Source organism: Colossoma macropomum, unplaced genomic scaffold (assembly GCF_904425465.1).
Source record: "Colossoma macropomum unplaced genomic scaffold, Colossoma_macropomum, whole genome shotgun sequence".
NCBI classification, from domain to species: Eukaryota; Metazoa; Chordata; class Actinopteri; order Characiformes; family Serrasalmidae; genus Colossoma; species Colossoma macropomum.
The window spans coordinates 1-26,985 of NW_023495903.1; the positions used below are offsets into that span (position 1 = coordinate 1).

At 40.8% G+C, this 26,985-nt stretch overlaps 2 long non-coding RNA genes and 1 gene segment (V, D, J or C); all 3 read left to right on the forward strand.

The window, feature by feature from the left end:
* Positions 1-14,927: 14,927 nt before the first annotated feature.
* LOC118803468 lies at positions 14,928-16,825 on the forward strand. The gene is made up of 2 exons (XR_005006862.1): positions 14,928-15,082; positions 16,350-16,825. It is a non-coding gene; the product is annotated as an uncharacterized LOC118803468 (long non-coding RNA).
* A 2,608-nt stretch (positions 16,826-19,433) lies between these two features.
* LOC118803469 lies at positions 19,434-20,320 on the forward strand. Its single transcript, XR_005006863.1, has 2 exons — positions 19,434-19,467; positions 19,518-20,320. It is a non-coding gene; the product is annotated as an uncharacterized LOC118803469 (long non-coding RNA).
* A 1,238-nt stretch (positions 20,321-21,558) lies between these two features.
* Positions 21,559-25,376, forward strand: LOC118803467. The segment is given in 3 exon segments: positions 21,559-21,669; positions 24,116-24,224; positions 24,924-25,376. Coding segments are annotated over 3 exon segments (546 nt in total).
* The last annotated feature ends 1,609 nt before the right edge of the window (positions 25,377-26,985 follow it).

Consider the following 26,985-nt stretch of genomic DNA (forward strand, 5'->3'; position numbering starts at 1 on the left):
ACAGCAGTGCTGGTGGAGTTTTTAAACACTGTGTCCACTCACTGTCCACTCTGACACTCCTACCTTGTCAGTCCACCTTGTAGATGTAAAGTCAGAGACGATAGCTCATCTGCTGCTGCACAGTTTGTGTTGGTCATCCTCTAGTCCTTCATCAGTGGTCACAGGACGCTGCCCACAGGACGCTGTTGGCTGGATATGTTTGGTTGGTGGACTATTCTCAGTCCAGCAGTGACACTGAGGTGTTTAAAAACTCCAGCAGCACTGCTGTGTCTGATCCACTCAGACCAGCGCAACACACACTAACACACCACCACCATGTCAGTGTTACTGCAGTGCTGAGAATGATCCACCACCCAAATAGTACCTGCTCTGTGAGGGTCCATGGGGGTCCTGACCACTGAAGAAGAGGGTAACAAAGTATGCAGAGAAACAGATGGACTACAGTCTGTAACTGTAGAGCTACAAGGTGCTCCTGTACGGTCAGTGGAGCTGATGAATTTCACAGTCATTGCAAATACAAGGAGGTGGTCGATGTCTGTTTGCATTAATGCTAGCATTATGTAGGGTCTGTTCTGACTGAACAGATGAAGTTAGACTTTCTTTCCTGTGTCTCTTTGCTTCTCTCTGCTGCACTTGAACAGCATTTTTCTCATGCAGTTATGCATGAGATGCAGTTATGCCCACCACCCCCTCATGGTTATAGTCCGTTATAGCCATGAGGAGTGGGTGGGGCTGCACTGGACATACTGAATCGGTACAATCACAAAAATAACGGCTATTTTGAAATTGTATATACATCTCAGAATGGGTTATTCAACATCAACACATACAGTATATCCAACTTGTATTTCCATGGTGCCCTTGGGTCATGGGGGCCATAGGGGGCTGCCTGCCTTTGCCTAGTGCAATTACTACTAGTGTCCAGGGGCACAGTCATGCTGGAACAGGTAGGGGCCTTCCCCAAACTGCTGCCAAAAAGCTGATACCATATACTTGTGTAAAATGTGTTTGTGTGCTGTAGCGTTAACATCACCCTTCACTGGAACTGAGGGGCCTGAAAAACAGTCCCAGCCCATCATCCCTCCTCCACCAAACTTTACTGTTGGCACTGTGCGTTCCATTAGGTAGCGTTCTTCTGGCATTCATCAAACCCAGATTCATCCATCAGATTCCCATTAACACATGATTCATCACACCAGCCGACACTTGGCATTGCACATAGTGATCTTAGGCTTGTGTGCAGCTGCTCGGTTATGGAAACCCATTCTATGAAGCTCATAGCACACAGTTATTGTGCTGATGTTGCTTCCAGATGCCGTTTGGAGCTCTGTAGTAAGTGATGCAGCAGAGGATAGGCGGTTTTTATGCACTGTGCCACGTCACTGAGCTCAGTATGACCTTTTCTACTGCCAGAGTTTTAATATGGAGATAGTGTAGCTAAGTGCTTGATTCCAATTAACAATGGATGTGGCTGAAACACCTGAACTCAATAATTCAAAGTGTCCACATACTTATAGCCATATAGCATACATTTAAACAGAACATGAAAACTAGCTATTCCTTCAAAATGAAAACTTGGGCATTTCTGAATGACATTATTATTCAGTAGTCAGCTCCACTCTGTGTGTGTTCTGCAGTGGATTCTGCTGAAGGTAAAGGTTCAAACACTGATTCAGATCATGATGATCAGCTGGTCTGAGGTCAGTGAGATTCTCCTGTATGAAGACATTCACAGGTTTTAATGAGAGGTTTGAACTGTTTTTATGACACTTCATCTGATGTTAGTTAGATTATGAGTTAGGAAAGTTCTAGTTGTTCCACTGTGTAAAGAGGAACTAGTAAATGTTCTCCAGTGCTAGAATGCATTAGTGCTGCTGCAGAGTGTCCAGTTCTTTTGAGTTTAGTCTGAGTTCTTTACTGTAATGAATGGTGATGGTCAGTGTTGTTAGAGAGGGAGTTCAGCTGTAGATTCAGTGCAGTGCTGTGTGTTGATCTTGAGGGAGTTTGGCTGAATTAAGCTGAACATCTGGTGAAAGTGCTGCTCTATTCTGGGAGAAAGAGGACGACTCAGGCCTGTTCATGCAAATCTGAGTTTCACCCCACTGCTCTCTCTCTCTCTGTCTGACTGTTTACTGCTTAAAACTGCTTGTTTGTGTTCAGCTGGGTGGGCTGTGGGGGGCTGGTTTCACTTCTTACTTTAGTGCTGCTTCGTAGTCGTAGTGTATCATCCCTCATTAAACTCATCAGGTAATTCTAAAGCCCTTCATGGGTTTAGTCCAGTGTGTTAGACTAAGACTACAAAAGTATGAGGACTGTAGAGTATTCAGGGCTGGAACTGAGAACCAGTGTGAGGAACCTTTGAGAATAAACTACTGAACTGTCAGGCAGTTAAAGGACTGTGAGAGGAGAGATCCACTGATGCTGCTCCAAAGCCTTTATTTATCCAAGCTGAGAACTTTCCAACACAGCACAGCAGCTCACGGCTCAGAGCTGCACTCATTCATTAGCTTGTGTGGTCTGAAATAAACTAGAGTGAAATAAACACCACAGCAGTTTAAGTAGTCTAGAGAATTAACACATCACCTTCAAGCAGTAATGAAGTCTACACTACTGTTTAAGACTCATCACAGGCTTTAACTACAAGTCCACCTTCACCAAAGTCTTTGTTTAACTTATACAACAGCGCCTCCTTGTGGGTGCAGCGTGTCTCTTTTCACTTACGTGACTAAAATCACTAGAAAGGCTGACACTCTGCTTTCACAGTGAACAGACATGGTACATAAACAGGGCACCATCACCAAATAAAGAGAAATTCTCTGTGTTAGAGCTACAGTTGAGTGATAATCCTGTACCAAATCAACATCAGGCTGATCTGTGACCTCATGACCCTGTACTACTCCATAAACACTGGTGTTATTTAGATTTCAGTGAACTCACACATTAAATATGTAAGACCAGCATTGCTGTCCTGCTTTACTCGGCTGAGGAGGCAGAACTTTGCCTCAGATGTTTCATTTGAGACAGACTTCCTCCATTTCTGAATGTCCATCTAGGAGAATTAGAGCGTAAGATAACAGTGAGCTCTGCTGCTGTTATTAGCAACTAAAGTGAAGCAGCAGTTTGAACTGAAGTTACACGATTAAATACATGTTGATTGATCTTGTGATTGATCTTTTTATGGACAGCTACATTTTCTTCACCAGCTCTTGAGTTAATGTGTCCTAAATGTCCTAATCTTGCTGGTTATGGATCTCTGTGTTCTGGACTTCTGGATCTCCAGCTTGGATCATTCTGACTCTGTACCTTCATGATCTCCAACACCTGCTGGTTCACTGAAAAAATGGTGTCTTTCCACATGAAATGATCTAAAATCTGGTCAACATGTCTAATATTTCTAATTTTGAGATGATTGTGTCACGCTTCTGGGTTCTCCTCCCTTGCCTAACACTCTCCAGGACTCCATTTCCCATGATTCCAATCCCGATGAAGTCACCCCTTCCACCAATCACACGCATCTGCCTCGTTCTCAGTCACCCGATTATTAATGCAGCTCACCTGTGTTTGTTTGCCTCAGACTTTAAAAGGACTCTGGTTTGTTCCCCTCACTGGTTTGCTGAGCGTTTCTTTACCGCGTTTCATGACTTGTGTTTTTGAACTCCGTGCCTGTTTGTGGATATCGCTCTTTTGCTCTGGTCGCCTTGCTTTTGTATTCTCTGGTTTTTGACTTTTTGGCTGGCTTTTTGGATTCTGATTTTGGATTTGCCCTGAGTCTCTTTTCATTTGACTGTTCTCTCATTAAACCAACTTCTGTTTTTAAGATCTGCGAGTGTCTTTCTGTGCTAGAGTAGCGTTACAGATTGTAGGAATATTATACGATTATTTATCTTATTTCTAGACATTTTAGTAACACTTTCTATGATTCCTGTAGTTGTAATGCATTATGAATGTATTTTTCATGCATTATATGGCAAACATTTTACCTTATAATGAGCCTGCATAATTACTCATAAGTAGTTATAGCTACATACATAACGCTTGATAAAGTAAAAGTGTGTGACTTTATAAAGGCAGGTTTCATAATGCATCCATAAGTACACTGTACATACTATTGTATGCATTATAACACAGGTTTGGTATACTCTGTCTTACAAGTTATAATGCAGTATAATATACAGCTGTGTTTTCTCAAATTAAGTCTTTCTAAAAGTATATAACACATAATAGAGCATTATGGCAGGTCATTTCAGGCTTTTAGTGAAGTGTGTTTTTAAATGTATTTTAAATGTAAAGGAAATATTATTAATACATAATGCCTTATAGAGCATTATAAGTGTTCTTTACTGGCATTAAGTGAAGTGAGATAATCACATCTAACACATTCACAAAGAGGACACACAGCTTAGTACTTTCAATAATGTGTAATTAATTGTGCAGAAACTAACAAAAAAAAATGGCTACTGTGTGAAAACTGTTCATATGGTTTCTCAGGTGGTTGCTAAGGTGTTGCTAGGTGGTGGTTATTCTATCCCAGGTGGTTGCTGACGTGTTGCTAGGCAGCTGCTATGCTATCACTGGTTATTATTATTATTAATAGTAATAATAATAATAAATAGTAGTAGTAATAATAATAATAATAATAATAATAAATATCATTATTTATAGAGCACCCTGGGTTTGATCTCCAGCTTCATCACTCAAGTCTTTTTAAGTTGAGCTGTCTTCCTAAATCCTGAGGTGGCTCACCTGGTCAGCCTTTTGGCTGTAACTCAGATGGTCTGGGTTCACATCCTCTGTCTGGAGAGCCGCCCCACGTTTCACATTCACTACAGACTCAGGTTAACGTTACTACTTTCCCCTGAAAAGCTGTTTTAGACTCTCTAATTATCCTAATTATTCTTTTAACACTGGCAGTATTTTCTTATAAGAACACTCTGCAGCTTCTGGTTTGAATTTTCTCGTTCCACCTTAAATGTACAGTAGATGTTCAGCCTGAGGCGTTATATTAACTGCATTAGCTGTCTATGTATGGGCTGTGTTAAACTAAATCTGTGGCCTGATAAACTCGCTAGCAGATTAACAGATAAACTAGCAGCCTAACGTTACACTTATGACCCACTTTGGTTCACTGAAAATCTCAGTAGCTGCATTTAGAAATGTCTAAACACACATTGTTGTTTCTGGTTGTTTCCCAGCCACCAGTTATTAATGGCTAGATAAGTTATCTAATAGATAACATTAGCAAACTGTGGTGTTAGCATTTCACTTATCAGGCACTGGAGTCGTGCTTTTTAATGTTGTAGCATTAAGAAGAAATGCTGCTCTCTCACCGTCTTTCTCCAAGCAGCATCTATAAAATGGAGTGAAGGTTCTACTCAGAGCCACAGACGCATTCAGAGCTGCACTCTGAGGTCTGGATGGAACAGAGCAGTAAATATGGGCTTATTACTGTTACATAATGAGGAGCACTGAATGTTCTTTACTGATTGAGCTCATAGGCCCAGTTACCAAACTGCATTTCATACCAATGACACCCATCTGTCTACCTGTTCTATCCTGTCATTCATCCCGCCATCCTCCCATGGGAACCCACTCATTTTATAACTCCTATAATTTTAATACTCAGCCAACAAATTTGGTAAAAAGACTCAACAGCTGGCCTCAAGCTGCAAACTGTGTTTTATACCCTGATGACCCTTATTTGTCTCTCACTTCTACCTTTTCTAATCCCTCTATCCTCCAATTGAAATTAATTTAGGTTAAAACTCTTTTAATGCTTATTTAACAAACTTGAAATAAATATTCTATTCTGATATAAATTCCATATCTACACTTCATAATGAAAGCTGTTCTGATTGTTCTGGTCTCATGCTGTTACAGTGGGCTTTGACAGGCCAACTCAAACAGACTTTACTTTCTAGCTATTAATGACATTTAAAGGAGTCAGCTGTTCTGCTTCCCCAGGTTCTGCTGGTTCTCTCTACTCCTCCTGCTCCTCTGCCTTCCTCTACTCCTCTGCATTCTTCCAAGGAAGGAGAGGAGCAGGAGGAGGGGAAGGTGAGGACAGGAGCAGTAGCAAAGGTTTCTGGATGCAGTCGGAGAGAAGAACACAGCAGGGCAGGAACCTTACAGTCTGTAAATGTACTGTATTGACTTGTTCTGCATGTCTATCTAGTTCATAATCCACCCAGATCCACACTTGCAGCTATTTCTAGATGGTAACAAGATCTAGATATGGAAGAAAATGTGGTCACCAAGCCTGTTCTTGGAGAACGACCTTCCCAGAGAGTTCACCTCCAAACCTTATTGGACACATTCATTTAATTCAACATGTCCATTTAATTAGTCAGATCAGGTGAGCTGGATTTGTGCTGGAGCTGAGTTCTACAGGAAGGTGGATCTCCAGGAGCAGAGCTGGTGAATACAGAATGGGTACATGAACATGGGACACTATGTATAAATAATGAAATCATTGTTACCTGTTTGCTAATGTTGGGTAGATTAAGTTTAGGTAGATCAGTCAGTAAAGAGAGCAGATTACTGCAGGGTGTTTTGGTGCTGACTGTGCTAAATCTAAATGATGTGTGTGGTTCTAGATTATAGCACAGTCAGGTTCACAGAACTAACACAAGAACAGATCTAGATCTACAGAACTGCTCCTCTCATACGAGTCAGACATGATAAAGTAAGAGACGGTCACTGGCTGGAAAATGAATGGGAAAGTTCATAATGCTCAGCATGGAGTCTGTGTGGAGAAAGTCCTGCCCTTCAGTAAAAAGATCTGATCCAGTGCGAGCAGGAAAATCCTTCTGCATTATTTGGGCAGATGATTTTAGAAGGTTTATCTCAAATGAATTGTCTGGTAAAATATATGTAATTAAAACAGTGATTGGGCCTTTTGAGTCTTTAGATCTCTTCTCACTCAAAGAGACGGGACGCTGGACTTTTATGACCGGAAACGTTGTTGAGAGTGGACAGACTTTCTTATGAGGACTTCGTATAAGTGCACATCAGTGTGTGATGTTCTTAAATGAGTTTGGATGAATTAAGCTGAACATCTGGTGAAAGTGCTGCTCTATTCTGGGAGAAAGAGGACGACTCAGGCCTGTTCATGCAAATCTGAGTTTCACCCCACTGCTCTCTCTCTCTCTGTCTGACTGTTTACTGCTTCAAACTGCTTGTTTGTGATTCAGCTGGGTGGGCTGTGGGGGGCTGGTTTCACTACTTATTTTAGTGCTACCTGCCTCCAGGATGTGAGTCTGATATGTCTGTGACTGTCAGTGTATCATAGTCACAGTGCTGTGTGGTTTAGTATCCTAAGCTGATGTAAAAGAGACTCAGTTCAGAGTCTAATGTTGATTAATAGACCTATGGAGTCTGAAGTGGATCATGATGTGATGGTGCTGTAGAAGACCATGTAGTGTGTTTGTTCTGAGGGAAATAATGGGAGTATAAACAGTGTAATCAGTGCAGTGGTGAATGAAGCTCCAGCTGATTCTCCTGTGCTCTTTATCACAGTGTACAGAGAGTAATGGTGCAGCAGGAACATGGCCAGTGAGAAAACCCACAGCAGCGTTCCTGCACGCCTCCCAGTTCCACACTCCAGGATCAGTAGTGGGAGTTTTATTGATCAGTGTGGGAGGGTGGAGCTCCAAGAGGCTGCTGGGAGGGGCTGAGGTGGGCTGTGGCTCCCCCTGTTGGTCAGTCTGCCTGTCAGACTCCATGGTGGATCACTCTGTCTAACAGTACACCAACTGATACTGACCACTGTTTTCATCAGATCCAGTTAGACTCTTGGGAAGTTCTGCACTGTAGGAACACAGAACAACAGTGTGAGTCGTGTAGTGTGAAAGGAGTTGAGAGTGAAAGAGCAGCTTAAAATCAGACTCAAGTAAAAGTGTTGATACTTCAGTGAAATCATGACTGAAGTAGAAGGTAAAGAACAACTTGAGTAAAAAATAGTATCAGATCTAAAATCGACTTCAGCTCTGAGTTTCTCTATAGAACTCAGTAATGAACTGTAACTTTTAGAGCAAGACCTCCAGGTTATTAATATCAAAATGTAGTCATAAATGAATAAATAACAGGACAAGTAATCTGCTGTAGATCAAATATTGAGTGTACAGGATTAATTTGTAACAAATCATGTGAAAAGTCTAGATTGTGAGATTAGCATCTCTAAGGGGTTTGTAATGAAATGTTAGCACCAAGCTAACGGTGTTCCAGTTTTACAGTGACTTCGTCAGTAAAGATCTGAACTTAACGTCTGTCTCTGAATATCACTGGAGGAGCCTGAATGTCTGCTGAACTGAACTGGCTTTAATAAATAAATACTTTGAATTAACAAATGTATAACAAAGTATTTATTATAGTTGAACAAAACCAGTTAAACTGCTTGTTACCTCATTAAGTAATTATTTAGGTTGAACAGACAAACTATTGTTTACAGTCTACTCATCTCTGAATATGATCTCCTAATAAAACTGATGAGTCTGAGTTTGTTGAAGGATTTCTTCAGGGACTCCCTCTTTCTCAGGACTGAGAGAAACATCCATTTCATAATCTGTCCAGATCCTTATAATAAACTTTATAATAAATGAGACTCTAGCTGAACTCTACAGCTAGTTCCAGACCTGTGGAGATCAGGAAATAAATCCCTAAAATCACAAAGCATTTACAGTCTAATGAAAAGAAGAACAAATTCCATCTAAAGTCCTGATTTCCACAGAGTGTGTTATTGTGTGTGTCCATCCTCCCCCTCAGCACCTGCAGTAGAGTCCAGCTGCAGCAGTGCAGTCTCTGTGCAGCTGACTGAGGGAGCTTTTTGTACACCTACTAAACACTGTGGGAACACCCAGCTACCACTGATCATGTGTAAACTTTGACAGTAATAATCTCCTGCATCTTCAGTCTGGACATTACTGATGGTCAGAGTGAAGTCAGATCCAGATCCACTGCCACTGAAACGAGTTGGCACACCTGACTGTCTAGTGTTAGCCCTGTAGATCAGGAGTTTAGGAGCTTCTCCAGGTTTCTGCTGATACCAGGAGACACAAGGAGTAGAACAATACGATGGTTCTGGATTGACCTTATATTTAATGGTGACTGTTTCTTGTGAAGAAACAGTTTTTACTGCAGGAGTCTGAGTCACAGTCACCTGAATACTGGATCCTGAGAGAAATGAAGATGAATTAAAAAGACAAAATGAAGTAAAAGTTTATGTAGAATGTGAAATGAAAAACATACATACAAAAATACATATTTATATAGAAATAAACAAGTGATTTCACTGTTTAGCCTTTAATTAGTGATGACCATAACTCCACTGAACCAGTTACTGACTCAATCTGATTTTCTGCTGTTATCAGATTCTTAAGTGTAAACACCAGTTACTGACACAGTCTGATTTTCTGCTGTTATCAGATTCTTAAGTGTAAACACCAGTTACTGACACAATCTGATTTTCTGCAGTTATCAGATTCTTAAGTGCATGTAAACCCACCAGAGCCCCCTACTTTTAGGTCATTCTTCACAAGGCAGGGTTCTCTCTCAGGGTTCCTGTCTCTCTCCCTCTCTCAGGTTTCTCTCTCTCTCTCTCTCTCTCTCTCAGGGTTTCTGTCTCTCTCTCTCAGGTTCTCTCTGTCTCCCTCAGGTTCTCTCTCTCTCTCCCTCTCTCAGGTTTCTCTCTCTCTCTCTCTCTCTCTCTCAGGGTTTCTGTCTCTCTCTCTCAGGTTCTCTCTGTCTCCCTCAGGTTCTCTCTATCGATCGTCATGCTGCCACCAATGGGGTCTCCTCACTCTCCGTTCTCCTCCACGTCTCTCTCTTCCTCCGTTCCTCTCTGTCCGTGGAGGAGTGGACTCCACTCTAGGATCTTCTCTGGTTCTTCTCTCTCTCTCTCCTGTCCGCAGTGCTGTGAAGGAGTCGGTCACTGCAGTAGATCTTCTATCTGTCTGTTCCTGATCTCGTCTGGGACGGAACACCTGCCTGTGTTCATCATCCCAGTTCCTTCTGTTGTCCTTCTGTCCAGAAGAACCTCTTGGAACAACGACGTGTTGGGTTCTCTATATAAAACAGGTTTAATAGTTTAGGGACCATGACTAGGACTAAAAGATCCACTGATTAAGGACCATGATTAGGACTAAAAGATCCACTCATTAGGGACCATGACTAGAACTAAAAGATCCATAGTTTAGTAAGAAATTAATACTCATGGACATCGAGCTGGACGAGACTGAGGAGGAACCTCTAGAGAAACATCTGGGTGAGTAAAGAAAATGAACAGACAACATGAAGATAATAAAACATTTAGTGAATATAAAGCAGGAATTCAGATTAATATGAGCTCTAATCTGATTCAAGATCATCTAGTGAGCTCCAGTGATGAAGCTGAAGCCATCAGAGAGCTCCTGGAGGTCCAGCTGGAGGAAGAGGTCTCAGAGAGTGTCCAGCCTCTGGGTGAGTAAAGGAACTGATTTCTTAATGCCATCTTACCGGCTGTCTGAATACCAGAGCAGGTGAGAGAAGCTGCTTAATATACCAGCCAAAGCAGCTTCCACCTGACGATACAGGAGCGTGTTCTACCCTGGAGACCTGGCTGACATCACTGCAGACACCCCAGAGAGGAAGGACAATCATGGAGCAATCCAGCTGTACTTTAAACTCTGTGCTATGTAGTTTATACATGGTGTAAAATCAAATAAACAGATTCAGAGTAGAAAATCACACATGTGACTCGGCTGGCTTGTGTAGTTGTATTAAGCATTCAAGCAAACATGAAAGGCGTTCATCAGTAGTCGACTTCAACTTTAACAATGTTTAAAGGCGTCAGCTGTCCTGTTTCCCCAGGTTCTGCTGCTTCTCTCTACTCCTCCTGCTCCTCTACCCTCCTCTGTTCCTCTGCATGCTTCCAAGGTAGGAGAGAAACAGGAGGAAGGGAGGGGGAGGACAGGAGCAGGAGCAGCCAGAGTGAAGAACACAGCAGGTGAGCTGGATTTGGAGTTCTGCAGGAAGGTGGATCTCCAGGACCAGAGCTGGTGATCACAGGATGGGAGCATGAATATGTGACATTATCTATAAATCATGAAATGACTGTAGTTTGGTAGCCTTAGGTAGATGAACATTAGGTAGATCAGTCAGTGAAGAGTGCAGATACTGCAGGGTGCTGTTTGCTGACTGTACTGATCCAGAGTGCATGAAGCTCCACAGCACTCAGTAAAACACTCTGTAACCATTAGTGAACATCTTCACATTCAACAGGGAAAAATCTGGGGCTCCCGAGTGACACAGCTGTCGAAGTGTTGGCCCTGATATCAGCAGATGCTACAGCCATCCATGGCCAGGAGTCAGAGAGAGCACAATGGGCCTTGCTCTCTCTGGGTGGGTAGGATGGTCCACCCCCTCTGTCCATCATTCAGCATGATGCAGGCCAGCACAGGTGTCTGTGATGTAACAGCACTGGCATTAGTCTTATCCTCAAAGCATGTTCAGCTATTCAATGATGTTGCATTAGCGGCAGTTTAAAAAGATGCGGTGGCGCTCCACATGACTCACGCTGGTGGTATCATGTGATTGGGGGAGACCTAACTAGTGATTGATTGGTATTGAATATGTCTAAATTAGGGAGAAAATTGGAAAACGTCCTTAAAAAACACGGAAAAAGTCTCTCTTATAGTTGAACCTTGAATAACGTGTAGATGAAGAACATTAGTACCTCCCTTCATGTACGACCTTTCAGTCCACTATTGAGGATAACATAGATACTTCATTTGCACTCCATGACAGCTTCATCTTACAGATAACTGGCATCATGCCAGGGTAGTGACCCTATCCTTTCTTTCACTATACAGTTGAAGGAATGATTGATGAAGACATGAAACACAAAGAGGATAGAAGGATTTAGTCTAAAGTTCTAAGAGATTTGATCAAACTTTCAGTAAGACACTCAGTCAACAGCAATACATCAGTTAGGTTTTATTAAGTTAGTGTAAGATAAATATACTGACCTGCCCTTTTATAATGACGGAGTGCTCAACAGTATTAAAGTAAATTCTAAAGTATTAAAATAAGTTTTACATAAATTAAGCCCACCCCCTTCGGTAACCCAAACACTGCAGGGGTAAAATCTGCCACAGGCCTGGTGTTTATTCCCATATCCCACTTGGTTTTGAGCTTGTTTTGACCTGTTGGTCATACCGACCCAGTGCAGCACACGGTTCAACATCAGCAGCAGGGAGAGTCTATTCAACATAAATGATGAACTAACCTAACTTTGTGTAAATAGACCACAATATAGAAATATGTACACATATGCAGTTGTGACTGACGTGTCTTTTTTCTGAGTTTATACAAACATTATTTCATTTTATAGTAAATTAGTTTAGTCTAGTTTATGTTTATGAACAGAGACCTACAGATGCAGTTTAGTAAAGGAAACTCATTTGTGAATCTGAGTTTAAAGTTTTTATTAAACTTGTTTAAATTTAAACTATTAAGGCGCAAATAAATCTTAAACTGAAACTTTGCTTGTTTGTAAAAAGTGATTTCAGAGCCACTCAGTTCTGCCTGATGGAAACTGTTTGCCTTCAGTGTTTTGTGCTTATGATAATTTTAATAGACATCAGCGTCACTAATTAATGACCTTCTATTAAAAGACTGGTTTACCAAGAGAGACACTGGAGTATTTTCACCTAAAATGAGTTAATGAAGTGAGTCTTGTTATAAAAATGATAATAGGACATTAAAACCATAATTCATCTTTTAGTACTTTCACTTTTGATACTTAAGTACATTTGAAGGTAAATACTTTTGTACTTTTACTCAAGTGGAGGTCTAAAGGGAGGAACTTCTTCTTTTACTGGAGTAATATTTTACCTTGGGTATCTCTACTTTAACTCAAGTACATGGTTTGTATACTTCGTCCACCACTGCCCAAATCCAAACCATGTGTTTAGCTCTAGACTGTATCACACTGAGGTTCACAGAACTAACACATGAACAGATCTAGATCTTCAGAACTGCTCCTCTCAATCAGAAATCAGAGATGTTGTAAAGGAGGAGACGGTCACTGGTTGGTAAATGAATGTGAAAGCTTGTAAAGCTGAACATGGAGTCTATTTATGGAGAAATCTGCTCAAGAAAAAACATATTTTTGCGTTATTTGAGCCAAAAGCTACAAACTATTTATGAGATTTTACCAGACAATTCAATCGTGTCATTGAAACAGTCATTTGAGTTTTTAGGTCATTCCCCATTCAAAGAGACAGTCTTGTCTTATATTACGGCCAAGAAATACAAGACTGGAATGACTGCCAAGACGGCCACAGTGCGCATGGTTTAGCTGTAGATTCAGTGCAGTGCTGTGTGTTGATCTTGAGGGAGTTTGGCTGAATTAAGCTGAACATCTGGTGAAAGTGCTGCTCTATTCTGGGAGAAAGAGGACGACTCAGGCCTGTTCATGCAAATCTGAGTCTCACCCCACTGCTCTCTCTCTCTCTGTCTGACTGTTTACTGCTTAAAACTGCTTGTTTGTGTTCAGCTGGGTGGGCTGTGGGGGGCTGGTTTCACTTCTTACTTTAGTGCTGCTGCCTCCAGGATGTGAGTCTGATATCCTGATCTAACTGTCAGTGTATCAGAGTCACAGTGCTGTGTGGTTTAGTATCCTAAGCTGATGTAAAAGAGACTCAGTTCAGAGTCTAATGTTGATTAATAGACCTATGGAGTCTGAAGTGGATCATGATGTGATGGTGCTGCAGAAGACCATGTAGTGTGTTTGTTCTGAGGGAAATAATGGGAGTATAAACAGTGTAATCAGTGCAGTGGTGAATGAAGCTCCAGCTGATTCTCCTGTGCTCTTTATCACAGTGTACAGAGAGTAATGGTGCAGCAGGAACATGGCCAGTGAGAAAACCCACAGCAGCGTTCCTGCACGCCTCCCAGTTCCACACTCCAGGATCAGTAGTGGGAGTTTTATTGATCAGTGTGGGAGGGTGGAGCTCCAGGAGGCTGCTGGGAGGGGCTGAGGTGGGCTGTGGCTCCCTCTGCTGGTCAGTCTGCCTGTCAGACTCCATGGTGGATCACTCTGTCTAACAGCACACCAACTGCTACTGACCACTGTTTTCATCAGATCCAGTTAGTGCAGCTGACTGAGGGAGCTTTTTGTACACCTACTAAACACTGTGGGAACACGTAGCCACTGTGTGCACTCTGACAGTAATAATCTCCTGCATCTTCAGTCTGGACATTACTGATGGTCAGAGTGAAGTCAGATTCAGATCCACTGCCAGTGAAACGATCTGAAACACCACCCCCACGTAGGTCTGCAGAATAGATCAGGAATTTAGGAGCTTCTCCAGGTTTCTGCTGATACCAGGCTAAACGGTAACCCCAGGCACTGTCATGGTAAACTGCAGTGCTGATTCTACAGCTGATTTGAACAGATTCTTTAGGACGTGAATAAATTACAGGAGTCTGAGTCACAGTCACCTGACCACTGGATCCTGAAATAAAGGAGTGAAGAAAATGTTCATTTATTACAGTTAATCGATCCAAATTCCCACAGAAATATTTGTACACTTTGAAAAAACACACTGACACCACAGAGATAAATGAGTGAGTTACCTTGAGTCCAGAGGGTCAGTGTCCAGATGAAGATGGAGACCAAAGTCATGGTTGCTGTGGGTGAAGTTTGTGGGGCAGCAGCTCTCAGTCATGAAGTGTTAAACTCACAGGACTATAAACACTAGCAGAGCACTGAAGCATGGGCTGATAATGCAAAGTGGAGCCTCTATGGAAATCAATAATAACACATCCTGTCTGAACTCATACAATGACGAAGAAAATCTATTTTATATTATTAGACTGTTATAAGAAAAGTTTAAGTTTTAAGGACAGATATTTAATAGGCTCTGAAAAACATATATTTGAAATGTGAGACTGAAGGTTGAGTGTGTGTGTGTGTGTGTGTGTGTGTGTGTGTGTGTGTGTGTGTGTGGTCACTGTAGTGTATCAGAGGTTTTTGTACGGCGACTTCATTGAAATGTATCACTGTGGTTCACGTTCGGTGGAGGAACTAAACTCATTCTGAAAAGTAAGTAACTTTTCTTCTTCTAAAGCTCCAAATATTGAAATAATTATTCTGATAATAAGTTACACTGAATGCAACTATGATAAAGAAAAAAGTCACAAATGAACAATGTTAATAAGTTTATTAGTTTTAGTGTCGCACTTGATCTGAACTGAATTTGAGCAAATACACAGCTACACTACTGTCAAAGAAAATTTAAAAACACACAACAAATATAGTCATTTTCTAGAAAGAAGTATTAATGATAAAGTGCTTGTAGGCAAAACATAACAGGTTATTGTGTTATATATAAAATTATGGTCAGCTTGTCTGAGGTCAGTGAGTTTCTCCTGTATGAAGACATTCACAGGTTTTAATGAGAGGTTTGAACTGTTTTTATGACACTTCATCTGATGTTAGTTAGATTATGAGTTAGGAAAGTTCTAGTTGTTCCACTGTGTAAAGAGGAACTAGTAAATGTTCTCCAGTGCTAGAATGCATTAGTGCTGCTGCAGAGTGTCCAGTTGTGTGTGTGTTGGAGTTCAGAGCATTTACAGAATTCACTCACTGAGCGTTTCAGTGTTAATACAGTTTGACTATTGGATGCAGTTACTGAATAGAACTGGGAGTCACTAAATCACAGTGCAGTCTGATTACGCTGTGACTCACAATTATTACTGTACAAATGTGTCTTTGATAGTTAGTGGAGTTTAATCTCAGTGTACTGGAGCTTGGGGGTCCCACAGTGAAGCCTTATATGCCCCCCACCCTCCCTGTCTACATGGTGTGGTGCTGTGTTTGTAAAGCTGCTTTGTGACGATGTCTATTGGAAAAAGCTCAATACAGATAAAACTGAATGAACTGGAGCTGAATGTGCAGAGTGTGTGTTTAATGCTGTGTGTGTGTGTGTGTGTGTGTGTGTGTTTAATGCTGTGTGTGTGTGTGTGTGTGTGTGTGTGTGTGTTTAATGCTGTGTGTGTGTGTGTGTGTGTGTGTGTGTGTGTGTGTGTGTGTGTGTGTTTAATGCTGTGTGTGTGTGTGTGTGCGTGTTTGTGTGTGTTTGTGTGTGTGTTTAATGCTGTGTGTGTGTGTGTGTGTGTGTGTGTGTGTGTGTGTGTTTAATGCTGTGTGTGTTTAATGCTGTGTGTGTGTGTGTGTTTAATGCTGTGTGTGTGTGTGTGTTTAATGCTGTGTGTGTGTGTGTGTGTTTAATGCTGTGTGTGTGTGTGTGTTTAATGCTGTGTGTGTGTGTTTAATACTGTGTGTGTGTGTGTGTGTGTTTCCTCTCCAGCCGGTCCCTCGGTGAAGCCCTCCGTGTCTCTGCTCCCCCCGTCCTCTCTGCAGTTGTCTGAGGGATCCGCCTCGCTGCTCTGCCTGCTGTCTGGCTACTCTCCACAGGGGGCGCAGGTGAGCTGGACAGTGGACAAATCAGAGGTGAAGGAGGGGGTTCTGACCAGCATAGAAGAAGAGAAGAACGGCCGCTACAGCCGAAGCAGCACCCTGACCCTCAGCAAAGCACTCTGGGAAAAGGGGGAGGAGTTTGTCTGTACGGTCTCTCACGACAACGCGGACCAGCGAGCCTCGTTCCTAAAGAGCCACTGTGAAGGCTAGCAGCTCCAAGATAGAGCTGACCATAGAGCTGCTTTCACATGCAGCTCCAATAGAGTTTAAACTCTACACAGTGCTGATATTTCTGTCTGTACTCTGTTCAGTGTCCTGTTGCTGTAGCTGTGCTTTTGCTGAGCTGAAATAAAGCTTCATTCTGGACATTGTGAGTTCTTTACTGTAATGAATGGTGATGGTCAGTGTTGTTAGAGAGGGAGTTCAGCTGTAGATTCAGTGCAGTGCTGTGTGTTGATCTTGAGGGAGTTTGGCTGAATGAAGCTGAACATCTGGTGAAAGTGCTGCTCTATTCTGGGAGAAAGAGGACGACTCAGGCCTGTTCATGCAAATCTGAGTTTCACCCCACTGCTCTCTCTCTCTCTGTCTGACTGTTTACTGCTTAAAACCGCTTGTTTGTGTTCAGCTGGGTGGGCTGTGGGGGGCTGGTTTCACTTCTTGCTTTAGTGCTTCCACTAACTGTCAGTGTACCCAAATCAACCAAGCATTTATTGGTAACAACAACCCAAATGTAGAACAAACAGACACTTCTAATTCTTTGCCCTCAGTTTTCATCCTGACCTGGCCTGGAAAGGGTATGTCTGGGCTCCTGACAGCCTCACTACTGGAGTTCCCCAAGGGGCATCTTTAGGTCCACTTAAGTTCTCCTTGTACACAAAATCACTGGGATCAGTTACTACCTCTAATTGTTAAACTCACCCATCTCATGGCAGGGGGAACATAAAATAGAGACTACATGTGGATTAGACATCACTTTTTTAAAATTATTAAATTGCAAGGTGCTAGAAGACAGGGAGCTCCAGGGCACACTGCAAACAGAGCTGTTATTCTCAGGCCTAGAGTCCAAGCTGGCATTGTGGACATCGGCAGCACCTGGTTCCAACTCCACCTTGCTTGGAAAACAAAAATAAAAAACATGAAACTGAACCAGAAAAAAGGAAAACATGGAATGGAATTGCTAGTGATCACTGTTTTCATCAGATGCAGTTAGACTCTTGGGAAGTTCTGCACTGTAGGAACACAGACCAACAGTGTGAGTCGTGTAGTGTGAAAGGAGTTGAGAGTGAAAGAGCAGCTTAAAATCAGACTCAAGTAAAAAAGTGTTGATACTTCAGTGAAATCATGACTGAAGGAGAAGTAAAAGAACAACTTGAGTAAAAAAGTATCAGATCTAAAATCTACTGGAGCTCTGAGTTTCTCTATAGAACTCAGTCGTGAACTGTGGCTTTGAGAGCGAGACCTCCAGTTTAGGTCATTAATGTCAAATCTTAGTTACAAGTAAATAAATAACAGGACCAATAATCTAAGTAGATGTGAAATAATGGGTGTATGAGATTGATATGAATCAAATTATATGAAAATCCTAGATTGTGAGATTAGCACATCTAAGGGGCTTGTAAGGGGCGGTGCACATAAAGATTTTTAAGCAGCTCTAACTTAAACACAGATATTCAAAGCTTATGACAGACATTCTGTTTACATATTTTTACTATCCACATGTCAGTTTTACAGTGACTTAAAGATCTGAACGAACTTTTTCTCTGAATATTACTGGAGGAGCCAGCATGTTTTCATGAGGTAAAAAGAAAAAAAGAACTGGTTTTACTCAAATAAATATGTATAATTCATATAACAGTATTTTGTTAGGTTGAAAATACAAACTATTGTTTACAGTCTACTCACCTCTGAATATGATCTCCTAATAAAACTGATGAGTCTGAGTTTGTTGAAGGATTTCTTCAGGGACTCCCTCTTTCTCAGGACTGAGAGAAACATCCATTTCATAATCTGTCCAGATCCTTATAATAAACTTTATAATAAATGAGACTCTAGCTGAACTCTACAGCTAGTTCCAGACCTGTGGAGATCAGGAAATAAATCCCTAAAATCACAAAGCATTTACAGTCTAATGAAAAGAAGAACAAATTCCATCTAAAGTCCTGATTTCCACAGAGTGTGTTATTGTGTGTGTCCATCCTCCCCCTCAGCACCTGCAGTAGAGTCCAGCTGCAGCAGTGCAGTCTCTGTGCAGCTGACTGAGGGAGCTTTTTGTACACCTACTAAACACTGTGGGAACACGTTTCTGCTACTGATCCAATGGTAACTCTGACAGTAATAATCTCCTGCATCTTCAGTCTGGACATTACTGATGGTCAGAGTGAAGTCAGATCCAGATCCACTGCCACTGAAACGAGCTGGAACACCTGACACTAATTGATTTACATTTTTAATCAGGAGTTTAGGAGCTTCTCCAAGTTTCTGATGATACCAGAAAATACAGGGAGGTGAACAGGCAGATGGTGAGGTGCTGGTTCTACAGCTGATGGTAACTGAGTCTCCTGGAGAAACAGTTTTCACTTCAGGAGTCTGAGTCACAGTCACCTGACCACTGGATCCTGAAAAAACAAATAAATTAAAACATAGTTTAGATAGAAAATATAACAGATAGACTGATAGATATGCTCTAAAGTTGAGTAATATTCATATTTAATGCTGGTAGTTCCTCACAAAGTTAAATATTTGAATTACCTTGAGTCCAGAGGGTCAGTGTCCATATGAAGATGGAGACCAAAGTCATGGTTGCTGTGGGTGAAGTTTGTGGGGCAGCAGCTCTCAGTCATGAAGTGTTAAACTCACAGGACTATAAACACTAGCAGAGCACTGAAGCATGGGCTGATAATGCAAAGTGGAGCCTCTATGGAAATGGACTCACCAAACACCTCTATAATAAACACATATGAATATTTAGATATGATTATAAAGTATTAGCTCAGTTCTGTTAATTCAGTGTCAGACGTTCATTTCTAAAGGTCATAAATAGTTGATGAGTGTAGAAGAGTTCAGGGTAAACAGTGATGAGTGATGGAGGTTTATGTACAATGACTTCACTGAAATGTATCACTGTGGTTCACTTTCAGTGGAGGAACCAAACTCACTGTGAAAAGAGACTTTTATTCTATTTAAACAGGAGATTCATTTAATCACCTCATTATCAGTTACAGATCATGATGATCAGCTTGTCTGAGGTCAGTGAGATTCTCCTGTATGAAGACATTCACAGGTTTTAATGAGAGGTTTGAACTGTTTTTATGACACTTCATCTGATGTTAGTTAGATTATGAGTTAGGAAAGTTCTAGTTGTTCCACTGTGTAAAGAGGAACTAGTAAATGTTCTCCAGTGCTAGAATGCATTAGTGCTGCTGCAGAGTTTCCAGTTCTTTTGAGTTTAGTCTGAGTTCTTTACTGTAATGAATGGTGATGGTCAGTGTTGTTAGAGAGGGAGTTCAGCTGTAGATTCAGTGCAGTGCTGTGTGTTGATCTTGAGGGAGTTTGGCTGAATTAAGCTGAACATCTGGTGAAAGTGCTGCTCTATTCTGGGAGAAAGAGGACGACTCAGGCCTGTTCATGCAAATCTGAGTTTCACCCCACTGCTCTCTCTCTCTCTGTCTGACTGTTTACTGCTTAAAACTGCTTGCTTGTGTTCAGCTGGGTGGGCTGTGGGGGGCTGGTTTCACTTCATACTTTAGTGCTGCTGATATCTGTGGGTGTGTTGTCGTCATAGTGTATCAAACCTCCTTCAACTCATCATGGAATTATTAAGCTCTGCATCAGTTGAGTCAGGTGTGTTAGAGTAAGAATACAGTAATATGTGGAGTGTTCAGTCTCCAAGACTGGAACTGACCACCACTGTGGGTCAATATTTCAGAATGAAACATAAAAGGAAAAAGCCAGAAAGATCAAACCATCAAAAATTGTCAAAACCAAGTTTACCAAAGCTGCAGCTGAGTCTGGTAAGACTTTACAACAAAGATACTGAAAACAGCACGTCAGCAAAACAGAAACATTTTAGGAAATTGTGATCATACTTTCTGTCATGAATGTTATCCTGAAGCATTCTTAGAACTGCTTTGGCTAAAACCATGGAAAATACTTGAATGCAGCTATTTCCACATATAAATGTTGTATCTATATTCTTCAGGATGTGTATGAATTGCTAGTAAATTAAAATAAACCCCCACTACACCAAACAGCGTTTTAGATAAAGGTCTAGTTTAAGAGAGATGGACACAGACCTGAGTAAAGGGGACTGCAGCTGAGACTGACCATGTTTTTATATTATAGGGGATTTACCAGTTTATAGTTATGCCTTGTGGGCTCCATGGGCACCAGCCATGTTTCACTGTTACAGTGATAAATTACTGTGTGACTAGATATTTTTGCTTTACCGTCACTCATAGAGCACTTTTACCAGGTTTTCTGAGTTTTAATGTCTTTCTTCAGGTGTGTTGAGAACTGATCAGAGCAAAATATGTACTATCAGGGAACTGGGTTGAAAAATCCTGTCCTAGAGGATGAACCCTCATAGAATTCTTTGGGGAAATTGGAGGTGATCTTGGTATTGGCATCACCGTCAACCAAATAAAGCATCTAAACATTCCTCTGTCTTGTTGACTGGAACTGTTTGTCATACCAAACTATGAGGACAGCTGCTTTCACTGACCTCACAAGAAAACCAGTATAATGAACTGAAATAGATCACTAGTCTGGTTTCACCTCTTCCTTTAGTGCTGCTGCCTCCAGGATGTGAGTCTGATATCCTGATCTAACTGTCAGTGTATCAGAGTCACAGTGCTGTGTGGTTTAGTATCCTAAGCTGATGTAAAAGAGACTCAGTTCAGAGTCTGATGTTGATTAATAGACCTATGGAGTCTGAAATGGATCATGATGTGATGGTCCTGTAGAAGACCATGTGGTGTGTTTGTTCTGAGGGAAATAATGGGAGTATAAACAGTGTAATCAGTGCAGTGGTGAATGAAGCTCCAGCTGATTCTCCTGTGCTCTTTATCACAGTGTACAGAGAGTAATGGTGCAGCAGGAACATGGCCAGTGAGAAAACCCACAGCAGCGTTCCTGCACGCCTCCCAGTTCCACACTCCAGGATCAGTAGTGGGAGTTTTATTGATCAGTGTGGGAGGGTGGAGCTCCAGGAGGTTGCTGGGAGGGGCTGAGGTGGGCTGTGGCTCCCCCTGCTGGTCAGTCTGCCTATCAGACTCCATGGTGGCTCACTCTGTCTAACAGCACACCAACTGCTACTGACCACTGTTTTCATCAGATCCAGTTAGACTCTTGGGAAGTTCTGCACTGTAGGAACACAGAACAACAGTGTGAGTCGTGTAGTGTGAAAGGAGTTGAGAGTGAAAGAGCAGCTTAAAATCAGACTCAAGTAAAAGTGTTGATACTTCAGTGAAATAATGACTGAAGTAGAAGTAAAAGAACAACTTGAGTAAAAAAGTATCAGATCTAAAATCTAATCGAGCTCTGAGTTTTTCTAAAGAGCTCAGTCGTGATCCATGACTTTTAGAGCTAGACCTCCAGTTCAGGACATTAATGTTAAAGCACAGTCATAAATAAATAAATAACAGGACAAGTAATCTGCGGTAGATAACAAATGTTGAGTGTATGAGATTAATTTTAATCAAATCAAGATAAAATTCTAGATTGTGTGATTAGTACATCTACGGTGTTTGTAATGTAATGTTAGCACTAAGCTAATGGTGGTGCACATGTTGAATAAAATTAGAGAAACTGCTTTTAACAAATTATATATTTTTAGGCCAAACAGACAAACTATTATGCTCACCTCTGAATATGATCTCCTAATAAAAACTGCTGAGTCTGAGATTGTTGAAGGATTTCTTCAGGGACTCCCTCTTTCTCAGGACTGAGAGAAACATCCATTTCATAATCTGTCCAGATCCTTATAATAAACTTTATAATAAATGAGACTCTAGCTGAACTCTACAGCTAGTTCCAGACCTGTGGAGATCAGGAAATAAATCCCTAAAATCACAAAGCATTTACAGTCTAATGAAAAGAAGAACAAATTCCATCTAAAGTCCTGATTTCCACAGAGTGTGTTATTGTGTGTGTCCATCCTCCCCCTCAGCACCTGCAGTAGAGTCCAGCTGCAGCAGTGCAGTCTCTGTGCAGCTGACTGAGGGAGCTTTTTGTACACCTACTAAACACTGTGGGAACACATAGCCACTGTGATAACTCTGACAGTAATAATCTCCTGCATCTTCAGTCTGGACATTACTGATGGTCAGAGTGAAGTCAGATCCAGATCCACTGCCACTGAAACGATCTGGAACACCTGACTTTCTACTGTTAGCCAAGTAGATCAGGAGTTTAGGAGCTTCTCCAGGCTTCTGCTGATACCAGTGTAGAAGGTGATATGAACTCGCAACATACACTGCAGTGCTGGTTCTACAGTTGATGGTGACTGAGTTTCCTGGAGAAACAGCTGTTACTGTAGGGGTCTGAGTCACAGTCACCTGACCACTGGATCCTGAAATATAATAATTTATATGAATGAATGACAATATATACACTTCAAATACACTGACACAAATATAATTGTTCCTTGAGTGAGAAAAGTACACTTTAAATACAAGTGAAAGTCAAAGGTAAATGAGTGAGTTACCTTGAGTCCAGAGGGTGAGTGTCCAGATGAAGATGGAGACCAAAGTCATGGTTGCTGTGGGTGAAGTTTGTGGGGCAGCAGCTCTCAGTCATGAAGTGTTAAACTCACAGGACTATAAACACTAGCAGAGCACTGAAGCATGGGCTGATAATGCAAAGTGGAGCCTCTATGGAAATCATCTTTCTATCAACACTGAGTAAAGATGATCATATTTATCTGATATTGTTTGATCAGACATTTCTGCTCAGTGTGGAATCTGATGTTTAAAGTGCAGCTTTTTATAGAGATGTGGGAAAATGAAATCTCTTCTGATTCCCACCAGAGTTTTCTGAAAGAAGACAGAATGATTGGAGCGTTATATTACATTTCACTCCCCCAGATGATCCTTAAGGCATTAAGTGGAGAGGAAAAATAAGGGGGTCACAGAGGTTTGTGGAGGTCAGTAGTGGAGACTATTGCTGGGAGCTACTTCAGCTCAGCCAGGCTTGTCTAATTCTAGAGAGATTAGAAGTGAAACATTCCCTTTAATGTCCAGCAGAGGGCAATCTCTTATTGTGCAGTTCTGACTGTCTCTGCCTTTCATTTGAGGTTTTCTGCAGCTACGACTGCCACCCAGTCTGTCTGTATCAGGGCTGGAGGACTTTTTGGTGGAGGAAACACAATGAAAACTGTAAGAAACATTTTCTAATATTTTCAGAGGAACGTTAGTTTTTTAACATTTTTTACAGTTTTAAATGTGTATATTTAGTTTTTAGAAAGTTAAGTTTGTCTGTTGTGGAAGTTAAGAAGAAACAAGCGTGTCCTCAGTTGAGATATTTTACTGCTTATAAAATAATCCTTGTTGGGAATAAAAGGCAGAACGTGTGTAGATCTACAGTGTGTAGTTTATTCCATTATTAGATGATTGTAGAATCCATTAATATTGTATTATAGGTCAGAAATAGTGCGTGTAGAGGCTGAAGAGAGCGGCGTGTTTAGAGCAGGAGGTTTTTGTACAGCCAGTAAACGAGTTTGTATCACTGTGGTGGACTTTTGGTGGAGGAACCAAACTGTCAGTTGGACGTAAGTACACTTTTACTCCTTATTCAAAAGGAATCTTTTATTAAAATGATTATGGATCAACAGTCCAGACGTACTTGATGTTCTTCTAAATCAGTTCTGATCCAAATTTGAATGTATTTCATTAGAACTTGGCTGAAGTGTGGCGAGCGTGGAGCTTTAGGCTTTACCACGAGCTCCTGTTTCTGAACTGGATTTCTTTTCTTTAAAATACTAATATTTCCTAAAGGTTTCCTGTGAAGTGTTCAGTAATGACGTTTCTTTAAAAAGATCAAATGTAGAGCTGGATTGTAGTGTCAGTGTTGGGCTCCATTAGAGCAATTCTGTCTCCATCTGGAAGCCACAATGTGGAGGTTATTCTGAGCAGCGTTTTCTGTTCTAAAGCTTTGAAGCCATAGTACATGGAGACTGCAGCTCCATTTATTTATTGATTATTTATTGTTTTGGAGGAAATCAAATCATGTTCCATTTCAAATTTCACATCACAGGATGTGCAGAATGTCAGAGTTTTACTGAGTGAAATTCAGTAATATTTTCTAATAAAAATGTAAATGAAGTGCAGCTATGAATGTGACTGTAAATATGAGTTTGTGTGTGAAACGGTTGAGTTTAAGGTTGTAATTAGAGTTTGGTTTTTAATGCATCACTGAACTCAGTTGTGCTCTGTTAGAAATAAGGGAAATGAAACTGTGTGTGTCCTAGGTTTGGCCCCACCCACCCTCACGGTCCTGCCCCCCTCCAGCGTGGAGCTGCAGCAGGGGAAGGCCACACTGGTGTGTTTGGCCAATAAGGGCTTCCCCTCAGACTGGAGGCTGAGCTGGAAGGTGGACGGGAGCAGCTGGAGCTCGGGGGTTAGCCAGAGCCCCGGGCTTCTGCAGAAGGACAACGGCCTCTACAGCTGGAGCAGCACCCTGACCCTCCAGGGGGACCAGTGGCTAACGAAGAAGACAGTGACCTGTGAGGCCACCAAGGACTCCCAGACTCCTGTCAGCACAACACTGAGCAGAGAGCAATGCACTGGGCAGTGAGCGTCCACGCGTGTGTTGGAGCTGCTAGAGCTCCTCTTGATCTTCAGTGAGCTCAAACATGGCTCTGCTTAATGCTCTGATCTTCATCTCATCACTTCATCATCACAATAAAGAGTTTCAGTATTAATATCTTTAGTCTTTCATTAATTATTATGTTTTTTTTTTTTTCCTGAAACAGCAACAATAAACATATAAACATTTTTGATTTATAATTTACTGGAAACAAGTCTGTTCATTTCTTTAAAAATTAAAGCATTTTGATTGGAATAACTGCAGTGTTTCATCTTTTCTGTCATGATATTGGAGGATCTATCAGAATAAATAACATGAGACACAATGATTAAGTTCATAAGAAATGTATTTGTTGTTGTTATTTTTTTTCCAGTGTCAGAGATTCAAAAAAATGATCAAACAAATGAAGAATTAAATGAGACAATATTTTTTATATTGGGTAAAAAATGCATGAATAAACAACATTATTTTATTTTAACCAATCATAATAAATGTTAACAGTTTCTAAAATTTTCAATTTCCATAAAATGGAACAATGATCAAACAAAATTAACTATCAAATAAATCAATAAATAAATAAATAAATAGCTCCACATTCTGTCACTTAACTATAATCAAAATATTATTCCTCATTCATTTTTGTATAAATGTAATGTTTCTGATTCAGAGACTCTGCAGAACTGCAGAATCTAACCTGAACACACTGATACATCACACTGTTATTCACACAACCAGACATTTATTTATTTAATTTATTTAGATTTTTTATGTGTTATGAATTTCTTAAAGTGAGTATCTGTGATGACGGGTCAAAATCACAGCATCCTCTTCAGCCTGTTTTCTTTAAACACCTGAAATTTCTCCATCTCTATTAATGTTTGTGTTGTTATTTAGAGGAATCTGTTTTACGTACGAATGTGTGATTAATTGAACATATACTGATGTGTATTTTCTCTTGAATATCTGTTTAAATTCTCATGATTCAAAGTGTTTCTCACAGTGTTTTAACAGCATTTGTCTGAGTTTAAAGCCAAATCTACAGCATATGGATCTCCTGTAGATCACATATCATGTCTTTGCTGTTGACATGAAGTGACAGGGATTTAAGCTGAAAACACATTTTGGTCTTTAAAATTGAAAAATTAATTCAGTTTAATGGAAAAGTCTGATGTCTTTCTGTAAACTTGAAAATGTATTGTGTGAAGTCACTGGTGGGCAGAGCAGTGTAGATCGCTGTGATAGCAGATTACTATGAGTGGCTCAGTCATATTTAATCTGATGAAGATGATGAATCATCAGTGGTTGTTAGGGGGACGGCAGACCCTCATCATACAATCAGCCCTTTAGGTTTGAGCCTGAGAGAAATGAAGCTGCACCAGAAAACCAAAAAGAACAATCTGACCAAGGAATGATTAGTAACAGTAATTTATATGAATTAAACTGTTATAACACAACCAGGAAATCACTGATTTTAATTATAAATCATTTTGAAATGAGAGGTTATAAGCAGTAACTTATTTCGATTTTAATGAAATATCATGTACCTGGTGAATGAAGAGAGATTTAAAGTGTGATGTGACTAATTCATGTTTATATCTGAATTATCTGTTATAAATGATACATAAATGATTTCCAGCATTAACTTTCACCTCAATGCAATAGAATATTCCCAGTTAAGTCTATGAAGTCCTCAGACACTTTACTGAATCACTTGTGTCCACCTA